The following is a 12,913-nucleotide window of genomic DNA, read 5'->3' as shown; positions in this document are numbered from 1 at the left end:
CTTGATGTTTGGGCTATTGTGCTTAGGATTGGGAGGGGTATTCTGAGAATAATCTGGACAGAGTTGGCCAAATCCTATGGGTGAGGTCTTGAAAAAACTTTTTCATTTCGCCCATAGGTCCTGTCAGCCAAGAGGGAACCTAGGAGCATGCAGTGGACAAAATGGAAAGTAGTCTCCTGTTTTATCACAAAGACCTTTATTTAACTTGTGAAACTGGACAATGAGAGCCTATTGTTTTTTGTACCTTTTCAAATAATAACTATGACTGTTACTCTGCCTAGTTTCATATTGTTGAAATAAGGTAGTCATGATATTTTTTGTATAGCATAAGGTACTGCTTGGCTTGAATGTGACCGCAATACATTCACTTATAAATACCCAGCATTTTCAAACATTGAAAACTGTACTGCAGTAATTGAGTCATTAATTTCCACAAATATTTATTAAACATACCAGGCATTGTTGTAAGCTGGGGGGATGCTACAGGGAAATGAACAGACAAAAGCTCTTGCTAATGAAGCTTACATTCTAGCAAGGCAGAGGGGATGGACAAGAAATAGTAATGATGTAGTATTTAGGAAGGTGGAAGTTGCAGAGTAGGGAGAATCAGAAGTGCTAGTGTTCTGTGCTTGAGTTGCAGTTTTAAATTACCTTAGTGTAGAAACTTACTGAGAAGGTGTATTTGAGCAAAGATTCAACAGAGATGAAGTTAGCTGGGATGAAAAGTATTCCAGGCATAGGGAGGGACTGATGCATAATCCCTCAGTGGGAGTATGATTGACACATTTGGTGAACCCTAAGGAGACCTGTGTCTAGAATGAAATGAATGAGGAGGGAAGTAATAGAAAATATAGTAAGAGAGGTAATTCCAGATTAGATAGGGACATGTGGGTCACTGTAAGGAACAGGTGGTTATGTATACCATTCATATTACATATTAAGTTTAGACCTAATGAGAAGGAGGGAAATATTAACGTTGAATTTGTGTTGTGCTCTTTCATTCTGTAGGTATCATTCAAAGCTTTTCTGTGCCATTCATTGTGCTGAGTGAGGGAATACAGTGAACAAATGAAATTAAAGCTAGCCACAGTGTTTGTGGAGGTTCTCTTGATCCAGTGCAAATCACTGTGTTTTGTGTGTTAATCATTGTACTTGATATTTTACATGTCTTATATAATTCTGAGTATTTCATTTAATTCCAAGTATCCAGCAAGATAGATAGTATTATTAACTTGGAATACAGTTGAGGAAAGTGAGGCTAAGGAAATTTGGTAATTTGTCTCAAGTTACATAGCCATTATGTGACAGAATGGGATTAGTACTTAATCTTGTATTTTCATTGTACCATTGGCTCCCAAATCTGACTGTGCATCAGAGTTCACTAGGAAGCTTATTATCAAAGCTATAGATTCCTTCACCTTACCTCTACTGTCGTTTATAAATTTGAACTATAACTGTTGAATCTAGAGTAGGCATTAGGGCAGGTTTAATTTTTGATTGGAAAGTAGGACAGTTTTCTTCAGGCTGCTTATTTTTAATAACAGATTTTAAGATCTTTGGGTTGAAAGAGTCCTAGAATTTTATAGTGGAAGCCTGGACTTTAGATAGACTGCCATGATACATAAGGTAATTGTATTCCTCATGAAAAGCCGGAATCTGAAAGAAATTACCACACTGTAAGCAATCTAGACTAAAGGTAAAATATCCATTAACACAGATGAGGAAGTCAGCTGTTTTGCTGCCTATGATTTTAATTGTTGAATCCTTTTTTTTTTTTTTTTTAATTCAGTGCTATCCACCTATCTTCTTTTATTTGAGTCTTAGTTAACACTGTGCTTTGGGGTCCTAAGTAAATAGTTGAGAAGTTCTGCTCGGTTGTTTGGAAAACAGTGATTATGAACTTGGTGGATGATTTACAAGTGTCCTGAAGGGTCTAACCTAGCTGTCCTTCTTTTTCAGGAGATTGAAGATGGCCCTTCAGCTATGCTAGGTCTATAATGGGAAGTGTCACAGTTCGATATTTCTGTTATGGATGCCTTTTTACATCTGCGACCTGGACGGTTTTGCTTTTTATTTATTTTAACTTCAGTGAAGTGACTCAGCCACTTAAGAATGTGCCCATCAAGGGGTCCGGGCCCCATGGACCATTTCCCAAAAAATTCTATCCCCGTTTCACTCGAGGCCCAAGTCGAGTGTTAGAGTCACAGTTCAAAGTAAACAAAATTGATGATACGGTAGATAATCACGTTGAAGATCCAGAAAAAGGCAACATGAAATTCTCTTCCGAGTTGGGTAAGTGTTTGGAAGTTTAAATTTAGTTATTCTTTAAATCACATGTTGCTCAGGGGATTAGAAATGGGTCGTTTTCCCCTCTACTTTGTTAATGAATTAGTTGAGGTTCTAGGATTTTGCAGATTCAGTGGGGAGTTATATTCTAATTTAGCCATTTCTGACTTCAGTATTTTATGAGGACTTGGGAGAAAGTAAAAAGGTCCAGAATAGGAAGGAAGGGAGGAGGGAAGGAAATGGAACTTACGGGGGAAGATTTTAGTTGTTAGCATTATTTAATAATAGAAAGAGATGGTAGAAAGGTAACTTGATTATATATAACATATTTTGAAAGGCAGAGTTCATTAAAACAGAACATACATTGTTACGTTTAGAGATAAGCTGAAATTATATCTAATAAGATTTCTACTTACAAGAATTGTTAAGATAAGGCAGAATATTAAATATAGGAGTTTGTAAACTCTTATAAAAGGAAAACTTTTTTCACAAAAATTCTATTCTGTTCAGTTTGGAAGCAATCTATTGTATATGTTTTTTTGTGTACTGTAATTTTAGAATCCTGGTTTCAGCAAATTTTATTTGAAGGGACAAATGAGCCATTTTGGTTATCTTTAAAACTTAGAAAGATCTTTAATCTTGTCCTAGAAATCTCAAATAATAAGTAATTTAGAAGTAAAAGAGATATTTCAAAGATTGAAAGATCCATAAAATATAAAGGAAATGTTAAAATGTTTCTTTTTATTTGATCATAGTTTCAAAGAAATCAGTTTCTAGGATTTAATGATTTTCAAATACATGGAGTTGAAAATACTTAAAATTACATGAAGAAATGGAAACTATTTCCTCAACTTTCATAAAGTAAACCTTATCTTTTTTCAGATTGCTATTTAGACACTTGAAAAGCATTAATAGGTAGGGGAGCCTGGGTGGCATAGTGGGTTAAGGCCTCTGCCTTCGGCTCAGGTCATGATCCCAGGGTCCTGGAATCGAGCCCCGCATCGGGCTCTCTGCTCAGCGGGGAGCCGGCTTCCTCCTCTCTCTCTGCCTGCCTCTCTGCCTACTTGCAATCTCTCTCTGTCAAATAAATAAATAAAATCTTTAAAAAAAAGCATTAATAGGTAAATTTCTAGCCTCTTTATTTAAGTTACTTTAGTAGAAAACTTTTATAAAGAAGTAACATTGGGTTTACTGTTTTGAATGGGCCTTGTATTTGCCTTTGAAAGTAGAGAGAAAACTGTAGACACTTGAAATGTAACAAACTCAGATTGCTTAGCTGCAAAACTAAATACTTTATAACAGATATACAAAAAACCTGTTATAGCTAAGAAATCAATTCAGCTAAGTTGCAGGGCACAGGATCAACATATGAAAACCAGCTGTATTTCTGTGCATTAGCAATGAAGTTGGAAAATAAAACTAAGAGAACAATTCCATTTCCAATAGTATCAAAAGGAATAAAATACTTAAGAATAAGTATAACCATGAAGGTGTGAGATTTGTACACTGGAAACTACAAAACTACTGAAAGAAATAAAAGTAGACCTAAATAAATGGAAAGACATGTTAGGTTCATGGACTGGAATACTAAAGGCTGTTTAGGGAACTACTGCTACCCAGAGCCATCCAGAGAGTCAGTGCAAACCTTATCAAAATAAGGTTTATTGAAAAGATGGAAAGGCTGATTCTAAAGTTAATGTGAAATTAGAAGAGCTTCTAAATAACCAAAACAATCTAGAAAAAGTACAAAGGTGGAGGGCTCACACTTCAAAACTCTCTACAAAGCTACATTAATCAAAATAGTCTGATACTGGCCTAAGGACAGATGTATAGATCAGTGGGTAGACTGAGAGTCCAGAAATAAACCTGTGATATTTTTGGCCACTTGATTTTTAAAAATGTGTCAAGATGGTTCAATGGGGGAGACATAGTCTCTTCAACAAATGCTTTTGGGACAAATAGATAATCCACGTACAATGGAGAAGCGTCGAACCCTTATATCATCTGTAAGAATTAACTCAAAATGAAGACCTAAATAGAAGAGCTAACAGCATAAAACCTTCAGATGAAATCCTAAAGATAAATCTTCTTGACCTTGGGTTTGGTAGTGGTTTCTTACATGACACCAAAATTATAAGTTAACAAAAGAAAATAAATAAATTGGACTTCATTGAAATTAGAAGCTTTTGTATATCAAAGAAGACAATCCGGAAAGAAGAAAGACACCCCCACAGAATGGGAGAAAATGTTTGTGTATCCTGTCTGTAATGGGCGTTCATTATCCAGAGTATAAAAAGAACTCTTAAGAATTCAATAATAAAAAGACAACCCAATTTAAAAATGGGCAAAGAATTTGATAGACATTTTTTCCAAAGACACATAAAATGTTCAACATCATTATTACAGAAATGCAAATCAGAACTACAATGAGGATACCATTTCACACTTGGTGAGATGGTTATAATTTTTTTTAAAAAGGAAAATAACAATTTTTGGCCAGGATACAGAGAAATTGGAACCTTCATCCATTGCTGGTTCATCAATAGGTTAAACTTAGAGTTACCTTATGATCCAGCAATTCCTCTCTCGGATATATACCCAGGAGAATTGCATTCATATGTTCAAACAAAGATTTGTACATCCATGTTCATAGCAGTGCTGTTCTCAGTGAACAGAGGTAGAGAGAACTCAGACGTTCATCAGTGGACGGAAGGACAAGCAGCATGTATTTCTGTGCAGGGACTTATTCAGGCATAGCAGGGAATGAGGTTCTGACCCATGCTGTAACCAGGAGGAGCCTCGAAAATGTTATATGATCAGTGAAAGAAGCAGAACACAAAAGGTCAGATACTGCATGATTTCATTCATATGAATGTCTAGAATAGGCAAATGCATGGAGACTAGAAGCAGATTAGTGGCTAAAGGGGCTGGGTGGGGGGCCTTTAATGGGCATGGAGTTTCACATTGTAAGTGTGCTCCTGTCACCGACGGTAATCCACGTGTTGTCTGCGTTTTACCACAGTGAGAAAAATGAAAACCTCCTTAGCTTCTGTGAAGGAAACTTGATTTAGAAGGAATTCATAAAAATCAGTACAGTAATAGTTAAAAGTATGGTGATTGCCAAGGGCATTATCTTTAAACAGTCGGGGGGGGGGGCACCCGGGTGGCCCAGTCCTTTAGCGTCTGCCTTCAGCTGAGGTCATGATCCCAGGGTCTTGGAATCAGGCTCTCTGCTCGGGAACCCTGCTCTTCTCCCTCTGCCCCTCCCTCTGCTATGGTTCCTCTCTCACTGTCTCTCTCTGTCAAATAAAACCTTAAAAAAAAATAATAATAAAAATAAATAGGGTAAAGAACTTGTACATTTTAGAAAGATGATCAATAATAAATTTAAAATTAGAACTAGATTTTCTCATTTAATCTGCAGTTAATTATAAAAGAACTTGAAATAGTTCCTGTGAGGCATGGCTGAACACTGTGTTCTTTTTTTCCGTAGTAGACACAGCCAGATACCAAGCCAGTGCCTGATGGTATGGGGAGTTCTTTCATAGCTTACCATTTTCTAACATGGATACAAATAAATGAACTAATACTAAGCTTGCAAGGGCTTCCAAGTACTAGTTTAATTGAATCATTTTGCTATTTGAAATGTTTATATTGCTTTCAAATGCAGTATTAAAATTGCTGTGGTTATACTGAAAAAAATTAAATTAAAAAACATAGCTCCTCTGGGGTGCCTGGGTGGCTCAGTGGGTTAAAGCCTCTGCCTTTAGCTCAGGTCCCAAGGTCCTGGCATCGAGCCCCACATCGGGCTCTCTGCTCAGGCAGGGAGCCTGCTTCCCCCCGCTCTCTGCCTGCTGCTCTGCCTACTTGTGATCTCTGTCTGTCAAATACATAAATAAAATCTTAAAAAAAAAAAAAAAACCTCCCCTGGCATGCTAGTTAATTGGCTATGATTTTATATGAACAGGGGAAGGACAAAAGTAAGCTAATGTGATTTTTCCCTCCAGTTTTATTGAGATAAAATTGATATATATAACATTGTATTAGTTTAAAGTATATAACATAATGATTTCATACAAGCATATACTGTGAAATGATTACTACAGTAAGTCAACATTGATCACCTCACATAGTTAAAAGTGTTTTTCTTGGGATGAGAATTTTTAAGATCTACTCTTAGCCACTTTCAGAAACAAATACAGTAGTATTATTCACCATTACCATGCTATACATTACATCCCCAGAACTTACAAGTTTGTACCTTTTTAACCAACATTCACCCCATCTGCACCTCCTCCCACCCCACCTTGGCAACCGCATCTATTCTGTCTCTAGTGAGATCATACAGTATTATAGTACTTGTCTTTCTCTGTTTCACTTAGCATAATGCCCTAGGTTCCATCCATGTTGTCACAAATGGTAGGAGTTCCCTTTTTCATGGCTGAATAATATTCCTGTGTATATGTATGTGTGTACACAAACACAATACATTTTATGATGGACATAAAGTGATCTTTTAATATGGATTAATTTTTCATCAAGAGATATATATTAGAAAATATTCCTTTCAGGGGCGCCTGGGTGGCTCAGTGGGTTAAAGCTTCTGCCTTCGGCTCAGGTCATGATCCCAGTGTCCAGGGATTGAGCCCCACATCGGGCTCTCTGCTCCATGGAGAGTTTGCTTCCTCCTCTCTCTCTGCCTGCCTCTCTGCCTACTTGTGATCTTTCTCTGTCAAATAAATAAAATGTTTTAAAAAAATACTCCTTTCAGTGTCTAGTATGAGCTAGTCCTTTGATTTATTGAATCAAGGAGTATTTATTGAGAATCAAGTTTGTGCAAGGCACTGTCCTAGGTGTTGGGTATCAAGCAGTGTTTTTTGTTTTTTTTTTTTTTATTACTTGATAGAGAGATCACAAGCAGGCAGAGAGACAGGCAGAGAGAGAGGGGAAGCAGGCTCCCTGCCAAGCAAAGAGCCTGATGCGGGGCTCAATCCCAGGACCCTGAGATCATGACCTGAGCCGAAGGTAGAGGCTTAACCCACTGAGCCACCCAGGCGCCCTGTAGCAGTTTTTGTTTTGAACATGATCAAAGTCTCTGCTCTCAAGGATTTTGCATCCTCTTATAAAATGTTAATAGAACGTTGTTCTTTTGTATTAATAAAAGGATGTACTCCACACCAAAACCCCCAAATTATCCAATTTAAAAATGGGCAGAAGGTATGAATAGGCATTTCTCCAAGAGAGACATCCAGATGGTCAACAGACATGTGAAAAGATGCTCAACATCACTCATCATCAGGAAAAGGCAGCTACCACCTCATACCAGTCAGAAAGACTAAAATCAAAAACACAGGAAACAAGTGTTGATGAGGATGTGGAGAAAAAGAAACCCTCACACACTATTGGTGAGAATACAAACTGGTAGAGCCACTGTGGAAAACAGTATGGAAGTTCCTCAAAAAATTAAAAATAGAATTACCATACGATCCAGTAATTCCATTTCTTGGTGTATACCCAAAGAATACAAAAATACTAAATTGAAAGGATACGTGTTACCCATATGTTTACTGCAGCATTATTATAATAGCTGAATTGTAGAAGCAACCCAAGTGTTCGTTGGTAGATGAATGGATAATGAAGACGTGGTGTGTGTATATATACACATAGAATTCTACTCAGCCACAAAAAAGAATGAAGTCTTGCTGTTTGCAACATGGATGGGTCTGGAGGGTATAATGCTACGTGAAATAAGTCAGAGAAATACAACTACCATATGATTTCACTCATGTGGAATTTAAGAAAGAAAGAGACAAATTAAGAAACCCTTAATGAGAACAAACTGGTGGTTCTCAGGAGGTAAGTGGGAATAGGTGGGTGATACAGGTCAAGGGGTTTAAGAGAACATTTACTATGATGAGCACTGAGTATAGTATATTATACATGTGAAACTAATACAACACTGTATATTAACTGTACCAGAATGCCTTTTTTAAAGTCTGTATTACAGTGTAAAACCATGAAAACTAGTAATGGTTGAAATGTCAGCACAATTCTGTTATTGACAAAGACTGAAAGTAATCTTCAGGTGATTGAGGATCACTGTTTAGGGTATCTTAGTACATGGAAAACACTCTGTAATAGAAGCAAAACATGGAATTCTGTTTTCATTACTGTACAGCCAATAAGAACAGACGATGCAAGGACACTAAACACTGCTTTAAAATGAAGTTTCTAGGGTGCCTGGTTGGCTCAGTTGTTCAGCGTCTGCCTTCGGCACAGGTCATGATGCCAGAGTCTTGGGATCGAGCCCCGCATTGGGGTTCCTGCTCGGGGGGCAGCCTGCTTCTCCCTCGCCCTGCCTGTGTTCCCTCCCGTACTGTGTCTCTCTCTGTCAAATAAAATCTTTAAAAATAAATAACGTTTCTAGAGTTCTGTTATTAAAAATATTCTGCTTAAAAAAAAATGTAATCCAACTTTAAAAGCTCATAGAAAAAGCATATTAAGAGGTAGTATTTCCCAAAGTGGATCTGGGGACTGGAGTCATTCTGTATCCCATCCCTCACAACTGGTATCTGTGAAACAGTCAACAGTATTAAAGGATCAGGATTGTCCTTCCATTCCAAATAAAATTCAAACCTATTCGACTTTCAAAATCCATTGTTTCCCTGAATTGTTTGACCATGAAATCCTTTTTTTCTTTTGAACATCTGTTAATGTCCAGTGAAATTAGAATTCTGTGACCAGACTTTGGGAAATGCTGGGACAAGGGAGTCATTCTGTGAGGAAAGGTTAAAGGTTTGAGATGGGAAAGAAAGCGAAAAGAGAAATTATCCTTCTATGTAAAGGTAAGGTGTCTGAATGTTAGAACAAGAATGTTGAATTGTGATTTTGATGGGCTCTCTGAGGGAATTTCTTGGCTTTCTTGACTATAAAGCTGATTAAAGTCTGGAGTCAGACTTTTTATAGAAAGGTTTATCAGTAGCACTTTTTTTTTAATTTTTAGGGGAGGGCTCTTATAAAAACTTGCCTGTCATTGGGACCTGTTGTCCACATGGGTTCTGTAGTCTATTGCTTTAATAGAAATGCCATCATTAAGTCTTTTGAAGAAAAGACATCTGTAATTTTTTTCTCTTGATAATATTCTTAAGATTAATGGTTAGTGAACAGGTATCATTTATGGTTAAGATACACCTGCTTTTTGCACTAGACTGACAAAAATTTGACTCTAACTTCAATTACTTTTTTGAAAATGGAGACAATCTAGATTTGAGAAACATGGCTATTTAGTTATAAGAGATTAAAGTCAAGATTTTCTTAGGATCATAATATGACAATAACTGTAGCAGACCTTTCCAGATTTAACATACTGACTGTAACTTTAATCTTTTACAGGTATGATTTTTAATGAACGTGATCAGGAGTTGAGAGACTTGGGCTATCAGAAACATGCTTTCAACATGCTTATCAGTAACCGTTTGGGCTACCACAGAGATGTACCGGACACCAGAAATGCTGCGTACGTTTCTCAGTGGTTTATACTGCTGCGTTTTAATGACCGTGCTTTTAGTGGTATTATAGTAAGTTGTGAGGGTGGTGTTACTAAATGCATTTAGGCTTCATCATTCAGGATACTAGAAAACTTCAAGACAGATTTCCACTCCTGTGACACTTGAAGCTGAAGATTGTACTAACAGAGTTCTGGAGGTTGCTCTGTCTCTTTTGAAATTTAAAATCATAGGGAGAAGGCTAGAGGTATTAACTGCATCTAACTAGATAAACTTCTGAGCGTAAATTTCTTTTAAATGTTTATTGTATTTGTGGAAAAGGAATTAAAAATCCGTGAAGAATTTTTCTCATCTCACTTTTTGGTCTTCATTTTTTTTTTAAGATTTTATTTATTTGACAGAGATCGCAAGTAGGCGGAGAAGCAGGCAGAGAGAGTGGAGGAAGCAGGCTCCCCAATGAGCAGAAAGCATGACGTGGGGCTTTATGTGGGTTTAATCGATCCCGGGACCCTGGGATCATGACCCGAGCTGAAGGCAGAGGCTTTAACCCACTGAGCCACCCAGGTGCCACTGGTTTTGTTTCAAAGGCTTTTCATTCATGTGGTTGGTCAATTAGTCATTCCACAGGCAGACTTTTTTGAGCACCTTTGTTTTATAGACACTGTATTAGGTCTTGAAAATAAGTAGAGTAAGACATAGTTCCTGGGATCACAGGCCTAGTAGGGAAGATAGATGAGGGAATGGGTAATTGTGGTAGTGCTAGAAGGAGGGCTGTGGTAGGAGCTGGTGTCGTAGGGACCCTGAAACCAGAGTGATAAGGGAAGGCCTCCTAGAGGGTGCTGGCTGAGCAGTGTGCAGGGGACCACTCCGTGCATGGGGGACAGATTGAGTCATGACACCGCTTGAAAAGGCACTGGAACCATTACTATTGTCACAGCGTGGGGAGTGCCAGGAGACTGGAGGTAGCCAGGGTCCAGATGTTGGAATGCTTTGTATGCCTTGCAAAAGTACATAGAATTCTGGATTTTATTCTTTAAGTTAGTGATTTTTTATTATTGTTGCTTGAAGCCATCTAACCCTTTTTATCACATAGTTGCGTGATAGAATCTTGATTTTGGTCATGTCCTAGTTTATTCAAATCTTTTTCTGTTATTGGGCAAGAAATAAAATTTTCAAATACAAAGTTTTATATTTCTGTTACTCCTTTTTTTTTTTTTAAGATGTTATTTATTTATTTGACAGACCACAAGTAGGCAGAGAGGCAGGCAGAGGGGTGGGCGGGAAGCAGGCTCCCTGCTGAGCAGAGAGCCCGATATGGGACGCAATCCCAGAACCCTGAGATCATAACCTGAACCGAAGGCAGAGGCATAACCCACTGAGCGACCCAGGCGCCCCTCTTACTTCCTTTTGAATGTTCATTGTGGAGAAGCTAAACATGAGCTTATGAATACTGCATTAAAAACTTGTAGTGATTCCATACAAATAACACATTTTTATGTAACCTCTGTACCAAAAAAAGAAAAAAAAATTTTAAATGTTAATCTAAAAATAAGCAAAGTAGCAGGTATTGGAGAGAGTAGTTATTAACAAACTGTAAAACCTTGAGTATGATACCAGTGTATCCTTAAATTTTTTTTTAAAGATTTTATTTGTTGGACAGAGAGCACAAGTAGGCAGAGAGGCAGGAGGAGAGAGAGGGGGAAGCAGGCTCCCAGCTGAGCAGAAAGCACGATGTGGGGCTCGATCCCAGGACCCCAAGATCATGACCTGAGCCAAAGGCAGAGGCTTTAACCCACTGAGCCACCCAGGCACCCCCCCCCCTTAAATGCTTTTTAAGAAACTTTTGTTAAATTGTAGGAAGGAGTCTGAGCAAGAGGCAGTTAATGTTTAGTGCGTAATGACCTAAAACATTGAACCTTTCAGGACATCACATTTTCTCATATGTGTCTTCACAGATGTAAAGACAAGTCTTACCCTGTGGACCTGCCAGTCGCTAGTGTTGTTATCTGTTTCTACAATGAAGCCTTGTCTGCCTTGCTCCGTACTGTGCACAGTGTCCTAGACCGCACACCAGCCCAGCTCCTGCATGAAATCATCCTTGTGGACGATGACAGTGACTTTGGTAAGGGATGTTGTCGCTGATACTATGGGATCTGGGCTGTGATCATGGTGGAATTAGAATCAGCAGCAGCAGCTGACAGTTCAGATCGATGGCAGGGAGGACCCTGGTCCCAACAGGTGCAGGGGAGTTGGCAACAAGTAAGTATGTTTGTGGATTAGAGGATAATTTTTTGGAAACAGCTTTGTGATCTTTTTACAGACTGTGCTATTTAAGTTTGGCCCTTGAAATTTTTCCCTTGGCCTACCTTTTGAAAAAAATTTGCTAATCTATAGTTATTTTGAAATAAAAATTTTTTTCAAAAGGTAGGCCAAGGGAAAAATTTCAAGGGCCAAATTTAAATAGCACAGTCTGTAAAAAGATCACAAAGGTGTTTCCAAAAAATTATCCTCTAATCAACAAACATAATTAAGAAACAAAGATTGTCTAAATACTAAATTGTAGAATTTATGGTGTTGAATTTTTTTTAATCTGTATTTTGTTTTTTAGTTATTTTTTTTTTAATTTTTAATTTTTTAATTTTTTTTTTTTTTAAGATTTTATTTATTTGACAGAGAGAGAGATCACAAGTAGGCAGAGAGACAGAGAGAGATGAGAAGAAGGAGGCTTCCTGCTGAGCAGAGAGCCTGATGCAGGATTCAATCCCAGGCTCCTGGGATCATGACCTGAGCCGAAGGCAGAGGCTTAACCCACTGAGGCACCCAGGCGCCCTGTAGTTATTTTTTTTTTTAAGTGAAAATTCATGATAACTTACGATGGTTTATCTACTAACAATGGAAAGAATTAATAGATATTTGAAGTTATGAAATTTAAATGTAAATGAGCTAGAATTTAGAAAAAATATTTAGTGTCCTTGGAAGATACTAAATTAATAAAAGGACATATTTCCTGCTGTTATTATATAATTCTTAGTAGCAATAGAAGATGTTAAAACCAGGGGCACCTGGGTGGATCAGTCGTTAAGTGTCTGCCTTCGGCTCAGGTCATGATCCCAGGGCCCTGG

General features: G+C 37.8%; 1 protein-coding gene and 1 non-coding gene across 5 annotated transcripts in view; both read left to right on the top strand.

The window, feature by feature from the left end:
- Positions 1–12,913, top strand: part of GALNT11 (polypeptide N-acetylgalactosaminyltransferase 11) — a 52,553-nt gene that overhangs the window by 23,066 nt on the left and 16,574 nt on the right. For 2 of the 4 annotated variants that reach the window (XM_045086345.1, XM_045086346.1), the window contains 4 exons: positions 118–164; positions 1,960–2,292; positions 9,679–9,802; positions 11,747–11,913. In XM_045086345.1, coding sequence (XP_044942280.1) covers positions 1,998–2,292; positions 9,679–9,802; positions 11,747–11,913 — 586 coding nt within the window. In that variant the 5' untranslated portion in view covers positions 118–164; positions 1,960–1,997. The remainder of the gene's footprint in view (positions 1–117; positions 165–1,959; positions 2,293–9,678; positions 9,803–11,746; positions 11,914–12,913) is intronic. The other 2 variants (XM_045086344.1, XM_045086347.1) reach the window with 1 other exon arrangement.
- Positions 5,746–5,862, top strand: LOC123393657. The gene has a single exon (XR_006608497.1). It is a non-coding gene; the product is annotated as a small nucleolar RNA SNORA15 (small nucleolar RNA).

Source organism: Mustela putorius, unplaced genomic scaffold, assembly GCF_011764305.1.
Source record: "Mustela putorius furo isolate JIRA1106 unplaced genomic scaffold, ASM1176430v1.1 tig00000929_pilon_pilon_pilon, whole genome shotgun sequence".
In the NCBI taxonomy this organism is placed as follows: domain Eukaryota; kingdom Metazoa; phylum Chordata; class Mammalia; order Carnivora; family Mustelidae; genus Mustela; species Mustela putorius.
Note: the sequence above shows the minus strand (reverse complement) of the source record. Positions and strands in the feature narration are given on the sequence as shown.